Source organism: Oncorhynchus masou, chromosome 21 (assembly GCF_036934945.1).
Source record: "Oncorhynchus masou masou isolate Uvic2021 chromosome 21, UVic_Omas_1.1, whole genome shotgun sequence".
Lineage (NCBI taxonomy): Eukaryota > Metazoa > Chordata > Actinopteri > Salmoniformes > Salmonidae > Oncorhynchus > Oncorhynchus masou.
In genome coordinates, this window is record NC_088232.1 from 50,277,671 (window position 1) to 50,296,387 (window position 18,717).

General features: G+C 44.4%; 1 protein-coding gene across 1 annotated transcript in view; it reads left to right on the forward strand.

Moving 5' to 3' along the window:
• The window catches only part of LOC135508471 (MAM domain-containing glycosylphosphatidylinositol anchor protein 2-like), a 219,020-nt gene that overhangs the window by 148,800 nt on the left and 51,503 nt on the right, over window positions 1–18,717 (forward strand). The window contains exon 9 of the mRNA XM_064928684.1: window positions 4,968–5,237. Within this exon, the coding sequence (XP_064784756.1) occupies window positions 4,968–5,237 (270 nt within the window). The remainder of the gene's footprint in view (window positions 1–4,967; window positions 5,238–18,717) is intronic.

An 18,717-nucleotide genomic window follows, 5' to 3' on the forward strand; every position in this document is an offset into this window, starting at 1 on the left:
GTATTTGTCAGCAGTCATGCATCGATCATCATGTCAAAAGAATAATAATACCCTCAATATTTATTGGAAAGGAACATCAAGCTCATCATCATTTTTTTCATCTGTAGCCTAATAAACTGCATGTTTTCCCAAGTTTTGTGGGAGGACTACACACCGTATCATCGAATGACTCCCAAGTTTACATCGGTATGATGGTTATTATATCAATTTTTTATTTTTACTAGGCAAGTCAGTTAAGAACAAATTCTTATTTTCAATGACGGCCGAGGAACAGTGAGTTAACTGCCTGTTCAGGGGCAGAACGACAGATTTGTACCTTGTCAGCTCGGGGATTCGAACTAGTCCAACACTCTAGCCACTAGGCGCCCTGCCGCCCCGGCATATAAAATATGTTTCCACCGCCATTTCTCATATAATTAATTTTACCGACACAAAAAAGATCACACCGTGTTGAACAAACAAATGATCTGTAGGCATTTATCAACTTGTACCCCGAAACCTCCTGTTTCAATCACAGCCGTTGTAATAATTATTTTATACCATATGACTGTGAATGGAAACACGGTTTATAAAGTGATATAAATGTGGTCCCTGGGATCAGCGCTAGGGAACTGGACGGTAATCTACCGAGGATGGCTATTCCTTCTATGACCAAGGTTCTGTCTGTGTGTTTAATCCTGGGCCGTTCGTTAAGTACGGCATTAAAGCTGGTTTCCAGCCTAATTAGCGAAGCGTTAATTTATCCCCTCCAGTTTTCATTTATATAAAAAAAGAGAGAATACATTTTGGAGCTACAAAAAAAAAAAAAAAAAAAAAAGCTACGACACTTGCGAAAGTGCTATTATCACCCAGTCATGCACCGTTAGTATACGGGGAAATCCCCAGTTGGAACGAGCATGAAATGTAGCCATTCACACTGCAGCTTTGCTGTCATTTTCCTCGTTAAAAGAGATTGTCATCATTAATATTTATTTTGGGGAGAGAAAAAAAAACACAGTCACAAGTAACATTGCATAGAAATAGAGATAAAGACAGTCCCATTATAATGTCAACAGTGCTTTTTGGGTTTGCAGAAGGGTCTTGTAGTGTCTTCCAGAAACATCCCAGGAACATGTTAAGCACTTGCATAACACCTTACAGGAAGTTGCTCTTTTAGGCCTGCATGTGTAGTTAAAAGGAGACTACCCTGGTAACAACATTGTTTTAGCATAATAATGTTCAGTGGAGCAATGGAACATGGTCTGAGTTTTAACGATACAATACAATGTACTTTATTGTCCATTTACATGGAAATTCATTTTGTGGCATCAGCATACATACTAACCCTACACAAACACAACACAGTATATCACATGCAGTACGGAAAAATGGAAAGTACCCAAGTCACACATTTACATTTTCACATATTCAAATTCTCTGCTGTCTACTGTCCGACAGTGTATTGAGCCCACGTCTGTCCAATGGCCCACTGTTCAGCATCCTTTATCTGTCCCATGGCCCACTGTTCAGCATCCTATATCTGTCCCATGGCCCACTGTTCAGCATCCTATATCTGTCCCATGGCCCACTGTTCAGCATCATATATCTGTCCTATGGCCCACTGTTCAGCATCCCACATCTGTCCCATGGCCCACTGTTCAGCATCATATATCTGTCCTATGGCCCACTGTTCAGCATCCCACATCTGTCCCATGGCCCACTGTTCAGCATCCTATATCTGTCCCATGGCCCACTGTTCAGCATCCTATATCTGTCCCATGGCCCACTGTTCAGCATCATATATCTGTCCTATGGCCCACTGTTCAGCATCCCACATCTGTCCCATGGCCCACTGTTCAGCATCCTATATCTGTCCCATGGCCCACTGTTCAGCATCCTATATCTGTCCTATGGCCCACTGTTCAGCATCCTACATCTGTCCCATGGCCCACTGTTCAGCATCCCACATCTGTCCCATCGCCCACTGTTCAGCATCCCACATCTGTCCCATGGCCCACTGTTCAGCATCCTACATCTGTCCTATGGCCCACTGTTCAGCATCCTACATCTGTCCCATGGCCCACTGTTCAGCATCCTACATCTGTCCCATGGCCCACTGTTCAGCATCCTACAGCTGTCCTATGGCCCACTGTTCAGCATCCTACAGCTGTCCTATGGCCCACTGTTCAGCATCCTACAGCTGTCCTATGGCCCACTGTTCAGCATCCTACATCTGTCCTATGGCCCACTGTTCAGCATCCTACATCTGTCCCATGGCCCACTGTTCAGCATCCTACAGCTGTCCTATGGCCCGCTGTCCCATGGCCCACTGTTCAGCATCCTATATCTGTCCCATGGCCCACTGTTCAGCATCCTATATCTGTCCCATGGCCCACTGTTCAGCATCCTAAATCTGTCCTATGGCCCATTGTTCAGCATCCTATATCTGTCCCATGGCCCACTGTTCAGCATCCTATATCTGTCCTATGGCCCACTGTTCAACATCCTACATCTGTCCCATGGCCCACTGTTCAGCATCCTATATATGGCCCACTGTTCAGCATCCTACATCTGTCCTATGGCCCACTGTTCAGCATCCCACATCTGTCCCATGGCCCACTGTTCCTCATCCTATATCTGTCCTATGGCCCACTGTTCAGCATCCTACACCTGTACCACTGTTCAGCAGCCTGATGGCCATCGGAATGGAACTTGCCCTGCTCCTATCCTTGCTGAACAGTGGGACCTTGTATCTCTTTCCAGAGCGCAGCAGTTCAAAACATTGGTTAAGATTGTGTGTGGGATCCTCTATTGATTCTCTTGGCCTTGTCCCTTTGCCCGTTTATGGTCTGTCAGTCCTTGCATCCGTAGCTAAGCCCCGTTCCTCAGCTTACCAAAACAGGGTCATGATCAGGCTGTTGAAATAACAGATTATGCCTTTAAGGTTTTCTTTTTCCTTTTTTTTTTTGTTTAGGCCTTTTTGTTCTACTTCTTATGTTTTAATCCCTGCAATAAATAATAACAAGTACTAACCTCACACCAATAATGAATAAACTCTTCGGTTGTCCTCATAGGATAAATATTTTTGGTTCCAGGTAGAACCCTTTTGGGTTTCATGTAGAACCCTCTGTGGAAACGCTTCTACATGGAACCCTAAGGGTTCTACTTAGTACCAAAAAGGATTCTACAAAGGGTTCTCCTGTGAGGACAGTCTTTTAGGTTCTAGATAGTACCATTTCATTTTAAAAGTGTAATGTGGGTGACTTACAGGAGGAAAATACTAAGCTTTGTTTTTCTAAAGTTCACTTCCTTTTATGGATTTAAATGTCATGTTATGTTATTCTCTGGAGCCAGTTGCATTTTGCATTGTTGAGGATGTTTGAATTGTATAGGCTTGTCAAAGGACAGTATTTAGCTACTTTACAATCAAAAGGGAATGCTGCTCCAAAATTCCACGCGTATTGTATGTGACTAGAACATTTTGAAGTTAGTTCATTTAGGTGTAGTAATATTAACTTTCAGACGGTGGCCTAAGGGAGGCTTGCCTGAAGCCTCGTTGTGGATAGTGGTGGTTAGGTGCTAGGTGGGCTTGCTAACAGGGATCCTACCACTTTCACGTCTTTGCACTCTAATATGCTGTTGCTAAGCTGGAAACAAACGTCTTGGGTCACTGACCTTCAGGCTCTACAGACTACTTTCTAGGTATCCATAAGATTAAGTATATTTGCAATTCCGGAGAAATGTTTCTTTTAAGTGTTTCTGGAGCATTATCTCGTATGGTGCCACTCAGAAATTCTGTGAATCACGCTCGTTTTTCTCAGAGCGGAAGATGGTCCCTATGGATTCACCCAGCCATTCTGTGTATTCAAGCAGGAAGCTCAGTCGAGTTAATAGAGGACAGTTCCTCTGAGAGTTCTCAGAATTAGACATGAAACAGGAAAAATATCTCAGAGGCCCTCAAAATATCTCCCGCTAAAGAGCCTTGCGTAAAACAACAATGCAACAACTAATTCAAAGTAGTTGAATGCCAGTCAGTCAAAGGTTGGTAAGCTGCAGACAAGAAGCTCTGGTACCCTGGACTTGTGACTTCTGAGTTCCTATGTTAGCCTTTTCCTGTTAGCCTTCTCATGTTAACCTTCTCATGTTAGCCTTTTCATATTAGCGTTTTCATGTTAGCCTTTTCATGTTAGCCTTCTCATGTTGGCCTTTTCATGTTAGCCTTTTCATGTCAGTCTTCTCATGTTAGCCTTTTCATGTCAGTCTTCTCATGTTAGCCTTTTCATGTTAGCCTTTTCATGTTAGCCTTCTCATGTTAGCCTTTTCATGTTAGCCTTCTCATGTTATCCTTTTCATGTTAGCCTTCTCATGTTAGCCTGTAGCCTGTTTTGCCCATATACTGGACGCTGACTCCCGCGGCGTAACCAGGTTTGCTAGGTGTGCAACAAAGAGCGACAGGAACATTTTAGAGCTGTGTTTAGATTACTTTCCAGTGAAGTCCTAGCAGATAATTGATAAAGCCACGCATCTCATTACTGGTACGTTAGGAATAATTACTGCAGTAGATAATGTAAAGGCTGGATAAATAAGGGAACTTTAAAGTCCCGTGAGTGGGGAACTTCTGGATGCAGAGGAATGGATTTTGTTTGGGATGACGTACGGAGCAAGGCTTGGGATGCTGCCTGTGTGTGGAGGACAGTTTTGCTGAATTCCAAATCGCCTGCTAGTCCTCTATACACCCCTACTCCCGAGGCACTCCTGTAGATCTGAGAGGAGTTGATAGGTGTAAACAATATGGGGAAGCAATTACCATATTGCTTGAAACCTACCAAAATCAAATATCCATAGGGGCTAAAGGGTTATTTTAGGACAGGTCCATTGCTACTCTGTGCCTGACTGATATAGTACAAGGGATAGTGATTGATTTGGGATCCAGCCTTTGTCTCCCTCCCTGCCTGTCTGACTATGGCCTTCTGTCTTCCTCTCCATAGATCCGCCGGCGGTGGAGCCACTGTTCACAGAGATCCGCCAGGGTTTGGGTCGCGCCTTCACCCTCAACTGCCGCATGCTGCGGGCCCACCCTTCCAAGGTGCTCAAGTACGAGTGGAAGCTGGGCACCCGGCTGCTGACCATGGGCCAGTTGGATCAGCGCGACGAGACTGACTACCACGTCAGAGCCCTCAACAGGGAGGGCTACGGGGAGTATACCTGTGAAGTGACCAATGAGGCCGGGGCGGGTGCCTGCAGGTTCTTAGTCACAGGTGTGTATGACAGACGTCGTTGGCCATTCCAGTTTCTATATTTGCTTTGCGCTGAGTAGATTGTTTGATACTAAGTGGTCTGCTAGTGTTGATATTGAGACCAATACTGATCAATTTCTAATCATATTCTCCTCTATTGTCTCCATACATGTCTTATGTCTTACCTCGAAAGAGAATCAGATGTTAGTACACTCTACTGTAATGTGTGTACTTCACTGCCTTGGGTTGCGGTGCATTCGGAAAGTATTCAGGACCCTTGACATTTTCCACATTTTGTTACATTACAGCCTTATTCTAAAAAAAAGCTACCACATTACCTCATAATGACAAAGCAAAAACATTTTTTTGATTTTTCTGCAAATGTATAAAACATTTTTTTTTTAAACTGTAATAACACATTTACATAAGTATTCAGACCCTTCACTGAAGCATCTTTGGCAGCGATTACAGCCTTGAGTCTTCTTGGGTATGACGCTACAAGCTTGGCACACCTGTATTTGGGGAGTTTCTCCCATTCTTCTCTGCAAATCCTCTCAAGCTCTGTCAGGTTGAATGGGGAGCGTCGCTGCAAAGCTATTTTCAGGTCTCTCCAGTGATGTTCGATCGGGTTTAGGTCCGGGCTCTGGCTGGGCCACTCAACGACATTCTGAGACTTGTCCTGAAGCCATTCCTACGTTGTCTTCGCTATGTGCTTAGAATCATTGTCCTGTTGGAAGGTGAACCTTCGCCCCAGTCTGAGGTCTTGAGCGCTCTGGAGCAGGTTTTCATCAAGGATCTCTCTATACTTTGCGCCGTTCATCTTTTCCTTGATCCTTACTAGTCTCCCAGTCCCTGCCCCTGAAAAACATCCCCACCACCATGCTTCACCGTAGGGATGGTACCAGAAAATCTTGTTTCTCATTGTCCGAGAGTCCTTTGGGTGCCTTTTGGCAAATTCCTAGTTATGTGCTTTTTACTAAGGAGTGGCTTCTGTCTGGCTATTCTATGATAAAGGCCTGATTGGTGGAGTGCTACAGAGATGGTTGCCCTTCTGGACTGTTCTCCCATCTCCACAGAGGCACTCAGGAGCTCTCTCTCAGAGTGACCATCGAGTTCTTGGTCACCTCCCTGACCAAGGCTATTCTCCCCCGATTGCTCAGTTAAGCCGGGCAGAAATTTGTTGGTACACTTTCCGAGATCTGTGCCTTGACACAATCCTGTCTCTGAGCTCTATGGACAATTCCTTCAACCTTATGGCTTGGTTTTTGCTCTGACATGCACTGTCAACTGTGGGACCTTATATAGACAGGTGTGTGCCTCTCCAAATCATGTCCAATCAATTGAATTTACAACAGGTGGACTCCCATTAAGTTGTTGAAACATCTCAAGGATGATCAATGGAAACAGGATGCACCTGAGCTCAATTTCGAGTCTCATAGCAAAGGGTCTGAATACTTATGTCAATAAGGTATTTCTGTTTTTAAATTAGCATTTTTTTAAACAGTTTTTGGTTTCTCATTATGGGTTATTGTGTGTAGATTGATGAGGAAACATTTATTTAATCCATTTTAGAATAAGGCTGTAAATTATCAAAATGTGGAAAATGTCAAGGGGTCTAAATACTTTCCAAATGCCCTGTATGTCGCAGTCAGACCTGTAAATAGTAACAAGCAGTGGCTAACCGAGAATTGTGCATCAATGGAGAGCTGCCCCTTCACTTTCCTCACTACTCCTGGACACAACAGATGCATCCCAAAAGGCACCCTACTCCCTACTTAATGCACTACTTTTGACCAGGGCCCATGGGGAATAGGGTGCCATTTGGGATGCACACAGCTTATTGATTCAATTCACGTTCACTTTCTGTGATTGCTGTTGGTTGCAGCGATACTCTCATTGTCAATACCCCATTGTCAATACCCAGAGACAAGTAGAATCCACTCTATGTCTATTCTAATCAAATGTATCCCATGGAGATGGCCTTGTTAGGCCTTATAAAAAAACATTTATAAAAACCTAATACGCTGCTTATCTGCGACACGACAAACAGTTGCTTGTTTTCACTGCTAGCAGCAGACATAAGCACTGAAGTTTGCACCGAATTTAAATGATTTATTGAATAGATGACAGGCTGATGATGCATTCATAATTAATATATGTTTGATGCAAGATGTCATTGTAATGATTAACAAATGGGGTGCATTAGGGTGCATTAGGGTTTTGGTATTAGTGTTCTTATCTCTCAGTGTTTTGGTATTAGTGTTCTTAGCTCTCAATGTTTTGGTATTAGTGTTCTTAGTGTTTTGGTATTAGTGTTCTTATCTCTGTGTTTTGGTATTAGTGTTCTTAGCTCTCAATGTTTTGGTATTAGTGTTCTCAGTGTTTTGGTATTAGTGTTCTTAGCTCTCAGTGTTTTGGTATTAGTGTTCTTAGTGTTTTGGTATTAGTGTTCTTAGCTCTCAGTGTTTTGGTATTAGTGTTCTCAGCGTTTTGGTATTAGTGTTCTTAGTTCTCAGTGTTTTGGTATTAGTGTTCTTAGCTCTCAGTGTTTTGGTATTAGTGTTCTTAGTGTTTTGGTATTAGTGTTCTTAGCTCTCAGTGTTTTGATATTAGTGTTCTTAGTGTTTTGGTATTAGTGTTCTTAGTTCTCAGTGTTTTGGTATTAGTGTTCTTAGTTCTCAGTGTGTTGGTATTAGTGTTCTTAGCCCTCAGTGTTTTGGTATTAGTGTTCTTAGTTCCCAGCGTTTTGGTATTAGTTTTCTTACCTCTCAGCTTTTTGATTTGAGTGTTTTTTGCTCTCAGCGTTTTGGTATTAATGTTCTCATTGTTTTGGTATTAGTGTTCTTATCTCTCATTGTTTTGGTATTTGTGTTCTTATCTCTCAGTGTTTTGGTATTAGTTTTCTTAGCGCTCAGCTTTTTAGTATTAGTGTTTTTAGCGCTCAGCGTTTTGGTATGTGTTCTTAGCACTTGGTGTGTTGGTATTAGGGTTCTTAGCGCTAGGTGTTTTGGGGAGGCAGGGTAGCCTATTGGTTAGAGTGTTGGACTAGTAACCGGAAGGTTGTAAGTTCAAACCCCCGAGCTGACAAGTAAAATAAATAAGTAAAAATTAGGGTTCTTAACTCTCAAAGTTTTTGTATTAGTGTTCTTAGCTCTCAGTGTTTTGGTATTAGTGTTCTTAGCTCTCAGTGTTTTTGTATTAGTGTTCTTAGCTCTCAGTGTTTTGGTATTAGTGTTCTTAGCTCTCAGTGTTTTTGTATTAGTGTTCTTAGCTGTCAGTGTTTTGGTATTAGTGTTCTTAGCACTAGGTGTTTTGGTATTAGTGTTCCTAGCTCTCAGTGTTTTTGTATTAGTGTTCTTAGCTGTCAGTGTTTTGGTATTAGTGTTCTTAGCACTCGGTGTTTTGGTATTAGTGTTCCTAGCTCTCAGCTTTTTGTTATTAGTGTTCTTAGCACTAGGTGTTTTGGTATTAGGGTTCTTAGCTGTCAGTGTTTTGGTTTTAGTGTTCTTAGCTCTCAGCATTTTGGTATTAGTGTTCTTAGCTCTCAGCATTTTGGTATTAGTGTTCTTAGCTCTCAGCATTTTGGTATTAGTGTTCTTAGCTCTCAGCATTTTGGTTTTAGTGTTCTTAGCTCTCAGTATTTTGGTTTTAGTGTTCTTAGCACTAGGTGTTTTGGTTTTAGTGTTCTTAGCTTTCAGTGTTTTGGTATTAGTGTTCTTAGCTGTCAGTGTTTTGGCATTAGTGTTCTTAGCACTAGGTGTTTTGGTAGTAGGGTTCTTAGCTCTCAGTGTTTTGGTATTAGTTTTCTTACCTCTCAGCTTTTTGATTTTAGTGTTCTTAGCGCTCAGCATTTGGTATTAGTGTTCTTACCTCTCAGCTTTTTGATTTTAGTGTTCTTAGCGCTCAGCGTTTTGGTATTAGTTTTCTTAGCGCTCAGCTTTTTGGAATTAGGGTTCTTGGCTCTCAGTGTTTTGGTATTAGTGTTCTTAGCTCTCAGTGTTTTGGTATTAGTGTTCTTAGCTGTCAGTGTTTTGGTATTAGTGTTCTTAGCACTAGGTGTTTTGGTATTAGGGTTCCTAGCTCTCAGCTTTTTGTTATTAGTGTTCTTAGCACTAGGTGTTTTGGTATTACATTTACATTACATTTAAGTCATTTAGCAGACGCTCTTATCCAGAGCGACTTACAAATTGGTGAATTCACCTTCTGACATCCAGTGGAACAGCCACTTTACAATAGTGCATCTAGATCATTTAAGGGGGGGGTGAGAAGGATTACTTTATCCTATCTTAGGTATTCCTTGAAGAGGTGGGGTTTCAGGTGTCTCCGGAAGGTGGTGATTGACTCCGCTGTCCTGGCGTCGTGAGGGAGTTTGTTCCACCATTGGGGGGCCAGAGCAGCGAACAGTTTTGACTGGGCTGAGCGGGAACTGTACTTCCTCAATGGTAGGGAGGCGAGCAGGCCAGAGGTGGATGAACGCAGTGCCCTTGTTTGGGTGTAGGGCCTGATCAGAGCCTGGAGGTACTGCGGTGCCGTTCCCCTCACAGCTCCGTAGGCAAGCACCATGGTCTTGTAGCGGATGCGAGCTTCAACTGGAAGCCAGTGGAGAGAGCGGAGGAGCGGGGTGACGTGAGAGAACTTGGGAAGGTTGAACACCAGACGGACTGCGGCGTTCTGGATGAGTTGTAGGGGTTTAATGGCACAGGCAGGGAGCCCAGCCAACAGCGAGTTGCAGTAATCCAGACGGGAGATGACAAGTGCCTGGATTAGGACCTGCGCCGCTTCCTGTGTGAGGCAGGGTCGTACTCTGCGGATGTTGTAGAGCATGAACCTACAGGAACGGGCCACCGCCTTGATGTTAGTTGAGAACGACAGGGTGTTGTCCAGGATCACGCCAAGGTTCTTAGCGCTCTGGGAGGAGGACACAATGGAGTTGTCAACCGTGATGGCGAGATCATGGAACGGGCAGTCCTTCCCCGGGAGGAAGAGCAGCTCCGTCTTGCCGAGGTTCAACTTGAGGTGGTGATCCGTCATCCACACTGATATGTCTGCCAGACATGCAGAGATGCGATTCGCCACCTGGTCATCAGAAGGGGGAAAGGAGAAGATTAATTGTGTGTCGTCTGCATAGCAATGATAGGAGAGACCATGTGAGGTTATGACAGAGCCAAGTGACTTGGTGTATAGCGAGAATAGGAGAGGGCCTAGAACAGAGCCCTGGGGGACACCAGTGGTGAGAGCGCGTGGCGAGGAGACAGATTCTCGCCACGCCACCTGGTAGGAGCGACCTGTCAGGTAGGACGCAATCCAAGCGTGGGCCGCGCCGGAGATGCCCAACTCGGAGAGGGTGGAGAGGAGGATCTGATGGTTCACAGTATCGAAGGCAGCCGATAGGTCTAGAAGGATGAGAGCAGAGGAGGGTATTAGGGTTCTTAGCTGTCAGTGTTTTGGTTTTAGTGTTCTTTGCTTTCAGTGTTGTGGTATTAGTGTTCTTAGCGCTCAGCATTTTGGTATTAGTGTGCTTAGCTCTCAGTGTTTTGGTTTTAGTGTACTCAGTGTTTTGGTTTTAGTGTTCTTTGCTTTCAGTGTTTTGGTATTAGTGTTCTTACCTCTCAGCTTTTTGATTTTAGTGTTCTTAGCGCTCAGCGTTTTGGTATTAGTTTTCTTAGCGCTCAGCTTTTTGGAATTAGGGTTCTTGGCTCTCAGTGTTTTGGTATTAGTGTTCTTAGCTCTCAGTGTTTTGGTATTAGTGTTCTTAGCTGTCAGTGTTTTGGTATTAGTGTTCTTAGCACTAGGTGTTTTGGTATTAGGGTTCCTAGCTCTCAGCTTTTTGTTATTAGTGTTCTTAGCACTAGGTGTTTTGGTATTACATTTACATTACATTTAAGTCATTTAGCAGACGCTCTTATCCAGAGCGACTTACAAATTGGTGAATTCACCTTCTGACATCCAGTGGAACAGCCACTTTACAATAGTGCATCTAGATCATTTAAGGGGGGGGGGGTGAGAAGGATTACTTTATCCTATCCTAGGTATTCCTTGAAGAGGTGGGGTTTCAGGTGTCTCCGGAAGGTGGTGATTGACTCCGCTGTCCTGGCGTCGTGAGGGAGTTTGTTCCACCATTGGGGGGCCAGAGCAGCGAACAGTTTTGACTGGGCTGAGCGGGAACTGTACTTCCTCAATGGTAGGGAGGCGAGCAGGCCAGAGGTGGATGAACGCAGTGCCCTTGTTTGGGTGTAGGGCCTGATCAGAGCCTGGAGGTACTGCGGTGCCGTTCCCCTCACAGCTCCGTAGGCAAGCACCATGGTCTTGTAGCGGATGCGAGCTTCAACTGGAAGCCAGTGGAGAGAGCGGAGGAGCGGGGTGACGTGAGAGAACTTGGGAAGGTTGAACACCAGACGGACTGCGGCGTTCTGGATGAGTTGTAGGGGTTTAATGGCACAGGCAGGGAGCCCAGCCAACAGCGAGTTGCAGTAATCCAGACGGGAGATGACAAGTGCCTGGATTAGGACCTGCGCCGCTTCCTGTGTGAGGCAGGGTCGTACTCTGCGGATGTTGTAGAGCATGAACCTACAGGAACGGGCCACCGCCTTGATGTTAGTTGAGAACGACAGGGTGTTGTCCAGGATCACGCCAAGGTTCTTAGCGCTCTGGGAGGAGGACACAATGGAGTTGTCAACCGTGATGGCGAGATCATGGAACGGGCAGTCCTTCCCCGGGAGGAAGAGCAGCTCCGTCTTGCCGAGGTTCAACTTGAGGTGGTGATCCGTCATCCACACTGATATGTCTGCCAGACATGCAGAGATGCGATTCGCCACCTGGTCATCAGAAGGGGGAAAGGAGAAGATTAATTGTGTGTCGTCTGCATAGCAATGATAGGAGAGACCATGTGAGGTTATGACAGAGCCAAGTGACTTGGTGTATAGCGAGAATAGGAGAGGGCCTAGAACAGAGCCCTGGGGGACACCAGTGGTGAGAGCGCGTGGCGAGGAGACAGATTCTCGCCACGCCACCTGGTAGGAGCGACCTGTCAGGTAGGACGCAATCCAAGCGTGGGCCGCGCCGGAGATGCCCAACTCGGAGAGGGTGGAGAGGAGGATCTGATGGTTCACAGTATCGAAGGCAGCCGATAGGTCTAGAAGGATGAGAGCAGAGGAGGGTATTAGGGTTCTTAGCTGTCAGTGTTTTGGTTTTAGTGTTCTTTGCTTTCAGTGTTGTGGTATTAGTGTTCTTAGCGCTCAGCATTTTGGTATTAGTGTGCTTAGCTCTCAGTGTTTTGGTTTTAGTGTACTCAGTGTTTTGGTTTTAGTGTTCTTTGCTTTCAGTGTTTTGGTATTAGTGTTCTTACCTCTCAGCTTTTTGATTTTAGTGTTCTTAGCGCTCAGCGTTTTGGTATTAGTTTTCTTAGCGCTCAGCTTTTTGGAATTAGGGTTCTTGGCTCTCAGTGTTTTGGTATTAGTGTTCTTAGCTCTCAGTGTTTTGGTATTAGTGTTCTTAGCTGTCAGTGTTTTGGTATTAGTGTTCTTAGCACTAGGTGTTTTGGTATTAGGGTTCCTAGCTCTCAGCTTTTTGTTATTAGTGTTCTTAGCACTAGGTGTTTTGGTATTACATTTACATTACATTTAAGTCATTTAGCAGACGCTCTTATCCAGAGCGACTTACAAATTGGTGAATTCACCTTCTGACATCCAGTGGAACAGCCACTTTACAATAGTGCATCTAGATCATTTAAGGGGGGGTGAGAAGGATTACTTTATCCTATCCTAGGTATTCCTTGAAGAGGTGGGGTTTCAGGTGTCTCCGGAAGGTGGTGATTGACTCCGCTGTCCTGGCGTCGTGAGGGAGTTTGTTCCACCATTGGGGGGCCAGAGCAGCGAACAGTTTTGACTGGGCTGAGCGGGAACTGTACTTCCTCAATGGTAGGGAGGCGAGCAGGCCAGAGGTGGATGAACGCAGTGCCCTTGTTTGGGTGTAGGGCCTGATCAGAGCCTGGAGGTACTGCGGTGCCGTTCCCCTCACAGCTCCGTAGGCAAGCACCATGGTCTTGTAGCGGATGCGAGCTTCAACTGGAAGCCAGTGGAGAGAGCGGAGGAGCGGGGTGACGTGAGAGAACTTGGGAAGGTTGAACACCAGACGGACTGCGGCGTTCTGGATGAGTTGTAGGGGTTTAATGGCACAGGCAGGGAGCCCAGCCAACAGCGAGTTGCAGTAATCCAGACGGGAGATGACAAGTGCCTGGATTAGGACCTGCGCCGCTTCCTGTGTGAGGCAGGGTCGTACTCTGCGGATGTTGTAGAGCATGAACCTACAGGAACGGGCCACCGCCTTGATGTTAGTTGAGAACGACAGGGTGTTGTCCAGGATCACGCCAAGGTTCTTAGCGCTCTGGGAGGAGGACACAATGGAGTTGTCAACCGTGATGGCGAGATCATGGAACGGGCAGTCCTTCCCCGGGAGGAAGAGCAGCTCCGTCTTGCCGAGGTTCAACTTGAGGTGGTGATCCGTCATCCACACTGATATGTCTGCCAGACATGCAGAGATGCGATTCGCCACCTGGTCATCAGAAGGGGGAAAGGAGAAGATTAATTGTGTGTCGTCTGCATAGCAATGATAGGAGAGACCATGTGAGGTTATGACAGAGCCAAGTGACTTGGTGTATAGCGAGAATAGGAGAGGGCCTAGAACAGAGCCCTGGGGGACACCAGTGGTGAGAGCGCGTGGCGAGGAGACAGATTCTCGCCACGCCACCTGGTAGGAGCGACCTGTCAGGTAGGACGCAATCCAAGCGTGGGCCGCGCCGGAGATGCCCAACTCGGAGAGGGTGGAGAGGAGGATCTGATGGTTCACAGTATCGAAGGCAGCCGATAGGTCTAGAAGGATGAGAGCAGAGGAGGGTATTAGGGTTCTTAGCTGTCAGTGTTTTGGTTTTAGTGTTCTTTGCTTTCAGTGTTGTGGTATTAGTGTTCTTAGCGCTCAGCATTTTGGTATTAGTGTGCTTAGCTCTCAGTGTTTTGGTTTTAGTGTACTCAGTGTTTTGGTTTTAGTGTTCTTTGCTTTCAGTGTTTTGGTATTAGTGTTCTTAGCTGTCAGTGTTTTGGTATCAGTGTTCTTAGCTCTCAGTGTTTTGGTATGTAAAAACAGACTGTATTCCTCAGAAGTGTTGACACAGTGGTATGTAAAAACACACTGTATTCCTCAGAAGTGTTGACACAGTGGTATGTAAAAACACACGGTATTCTTCAGAAATGTTGTCACATTGGTATGTAAAAACACACTGTATTCCTCAGAAGTGTTGACACAGGAAAACACTTGTTTTTCAATGAAATGTCATATTACATTCAAATTCTAGTAACTTTATTGTTCCCAGGTGACAACTGCATATGTCGACATAGAGCAGAATCAGCAGGGAGAAGTTGTCACTGTGATATTTTGCCCTTATGCTTTCAAGCTTTTTCAACATTAGACGCTCAATGGATGGGAGAAATGGCCACAACGTTTTACTGTTGATAAGCATTCAGAGTCTGCAGATCAAGAAGTACAGCCAGATCACTGCTCAAGTCTTTCCAGAGTTATATTTGCCCCAACTCGGATTTGCATTGTCAATTTTCTATCCTGCACAGCAGCCACAAGGAGAGAGGATTACTGCACTCCCTATCTTGCCCTCCACCCAAAAGAAAATGTCAGCAATTTAGGGAACCCGAAAACCCAGGTCCACTTGTTATATTAGAAAGTCACCTTGTCTTCCTGTATGGCATTCCTGAAACTATTTGACTGCCCAACATTAAGGAAAGCAAGAAACCCTGTCTGTCTTCCTGATAATAGTGTGTGGCTCAAAGTCTACCTCTCTTGATCCTGGCAGTTGTTTGAATCTTTCATATTGAGTGTTCATCTCCAGACAACACTCCTGTTGCTTTTATAAAGGCCTAATGTATGATATTTCTGTGCTTTTCTTTTGAGGAGTTCAGTCGCATGAAAGCAAGTTGTTGACAAACCATGAAGGGATACTTCAGGATTGTGGCAAGGAGATCCCTTTATCTACTTCCCCTATATCACATGAACTTGTGGGTACTATTCTTATGTCTCTGTGTCCAGTATGAAGGAAGTTAGAGGTAGTTTCGTGAGCCAATTCTAACTAGCGTTAGCGCAATGAATGGAAGTCTTTTGGTATCTGCTAGCATGTGTGTGTGTGTGTGTGTGTGTGTGTGTGTGTGTGTGTGTGTGTGTGTGTCTTGTGACAGACGTTACAATGTGCACACGTTCTGGGTGCCTTCTGATTGCATGATAGCAGAATCTCTAGCATAGCAGTAACATTGCTACGTAGTGGCTGGTAATGACTCTCTAGCATAGCAGTAACATTGCTGCGGTAGTGGCTGGTAATGACTCTCTAGCATAGCAGTAACATTGCTACGGTATTGGCTGGTTATGACTCTCTAGCATAGCAGTAACATTGCTACGGTAGTGGCTGGTAATGACTCTCTAGCATAGCAGTAACATTGCTACGGTAGTGGCAGGTAATGACTCTCTAGCATAGCAGTAACATTGCTGCGGTAGTGGCTGGTAATGACTCTCTAGCATAGCAGTAACATTGCTACGATAGTGGCTGGTAATGACTCTCTAGCATAGCAGTAACATTGCTACGGTATTGGCTGGTAATGACTCTCTAGCATAGCAGTAACATTGCTACGGTAGTGGCTGGTAATGACTCTCTAGCATAGCAGTAACATTGCTACGGTAGTGGCTGGTAATGACTCTCTAGCATAGCAGTAACATTGCTATGGTATTGGCTGGTTATGACTCTCTAGCATAGCAGTAACATTGCGGCGGTAGTGGCTGGTAATGACTCTCTAGCATAGCAGTAACATTGCTACGGTAGTGGCTGGTAATGACTCTCTAGCATAGCAGTAACATTGCTACGGTATTGGCTGGTTATGACTCTCTAGCATAGCAGTAACATTGCGGCGGTAGTGGCTGGTAATGACTCTCTAGCATAGCAGTAACATTGCTACGGTAGTGGCTGGTTATGACTCTCTAGCATAGCAGTAACATTGCTACGGTAGTGGCTGGTAATGACTCTCTAGCATAGCAGTAACATTGCTACGGTAGTGGCTGGTAATGACTCTCTAGCATAGCAGTAACATTGCTGCGGTAGTGGCTGGTTATGACTCTCTAGCATAGCAGTAACATTGCTACGGTAGTGGCTGGTAATGACTCTCTAGCATAGCAGTAACATTGCTGCGGTAGTGGCTGGTAATGACTCTCTAGCATAGCAGTAACATTGCTGCGGTAGTGGCTGGTAATGACTCTCTAGCATAGCAGTAACATTGCTACGGTATTGGCTGGTTATGACTCTCTAGCATAGCAATAACATTGCTACAGTAGTGGCTGGTTATGACTCTCTAGCATAGCAGTAACATTGCGGCGGTAGTGGCTGGTAATGACTCTCTAGCATAGCAGTAACATTGCTACGGTATTGGCTGGTTATGACTCTCTAGCATAGCAGTAACATTGCGGCGGTAGTGGCTGGTAATGACTCTCTAGCATAGCAGTAACATTGCTACAGTAGTGGCTGGTAATGAATGCTTGACAAGATGACAGCTTCACATTTCTGAGGAGTTGCTTGTGAAATATTGATGACAGGGTTTAACTGTGAGGCTGGACTCTGCTGTAGCTGCAGCTCAGCTCTCCGCCCACGGAAAAATGTGGCTTCACGTCCCAGTTACCAAAGACCAAAGCCTTACTTAAAAACCATGGTTCTCATCCCTCATATCAGCCTTTTACCTAATAGGCTAAATGACTAAAATGTAAAGATATCAGATATCGTCTGTTTCACCATACGTGAAGTTATTATGTAACACCCACTGGATAACCATGTAGAGTTCAGAGTGTATAGTACCTCTGTTTGGACAGGTACTGTGTGTGTGTGCGTGTGCATTTGTGTGTGTGTGTGCGTGCGCACGCGCGTGTGTGTGTGGACAGGTAAGATTAGACTGGAGTGTGTAAGCTACCCACCACCTGGTGACCCTTTGACTGTGTGGCTAAAGGAGGGGTCAGATGGGAGGGGTTCGTATGGGAGGGGTCAGATGGGAGGGGTCAGATAGGAGAGGTCACTCCGGATCCAGTCCCTGCTGAGTCTAATCTTGTAGCTTATGAAACTGGGCAGTTTTATCTCAAATCTCTTCATTCATAGACTCAATAATGGACACTCATACTGACAGTTGTGGCTGCTTTGTGTGATGTATTGTTGTCTCTACCTTCTTGCCCTTAGTGCTGTTGTCTGTGCCCAATAATGTTTGTACCGTGTTTTGTGCTGCTACCATGTTGTGTTACTGCCATGTTGTGTTGCTACCATGTTGTCGTTGTCATGTTGTGTTGCTACTTTGCTGTGTTGTCATGTGTTGGTGCAATGCAATGTTGTTGTCTTAGGTCTCTCTTTATGTAGTGTTCTGTTGTCTCTCTTGTCGTGATGTCTGTTTTGTCCTATATTTTTATTTCATTTATTTTGTATTTCTAATCCTAGCCCCCATCCCCACAGGAGGCCTTTTGGGAGGCCGTCATTGTAAATAAGAATTTGTTCTTAACTGACTTGCCTAGTTAAATAAAGGTTAAATACATTTTTTTTATATATATACAAATGGAAGAAAGAAATAGCCAATATGCTTTCAGGTGCTTCTCTCTGAAGTCATACTCCCGTTGATCTCAATGACTTTGTGGTCATCATTGTGCAACTGTTATAAAGGCATTCATAGACTATGTTGTGACTTCAGACAACACATCCATGTATACAGTGAGTATTACATTCTTACTTATAGACTATATATTCTGTCTATAAACAACACATACATGTTTTCATTGTAAATTATAGATGGGAGATAGATGATTTTAGGTAACTTTGTTTTCTTTCAATCACACAAAGTTTGGAATTATATTGATCTAGCTGGCATCAAACCAGATCAAATATTTGTTTTTAGTCAAATGGGGAGATATATATATTTTTTAAATGTGTTGTATCATGTTTTTATTTATTTAACCAGGCAAGTCAGTTACGAACAAATTCTTATTTACAATGACGGCCTAGGAACAGTGGGTTAACTGCCTTGTTCAAGGGCAGAACGACAGATTTTTACCTTGTCAGCTCGGGGATTTGATTTAGCAATCTTTCATTTACTGGCCCAACGCTCTAACCACTAGGCTACCTGCAAATATATGAGATATTAGATATTAATGTCACATTCATGTCAAGATATGAAACGGATTCATCTAACTCGCATAGCTACAGTAGAATGATTAATCTAACTCACATAGCTACAGCAGAATGATTAATCTAACTCGCATAGCTAGAATGATTAATCTAACTCGCATAGCTAGAATGATTAATCTAACTCGCATAGCTACAGTAGAATGATTAATCTAATTCACATAGCTACAGTAGAATGATTAATCTAACTCACATAGCTACAGTAGAATGATTAATCTAATTAACATAGCTACAGTAGAATGATTAATC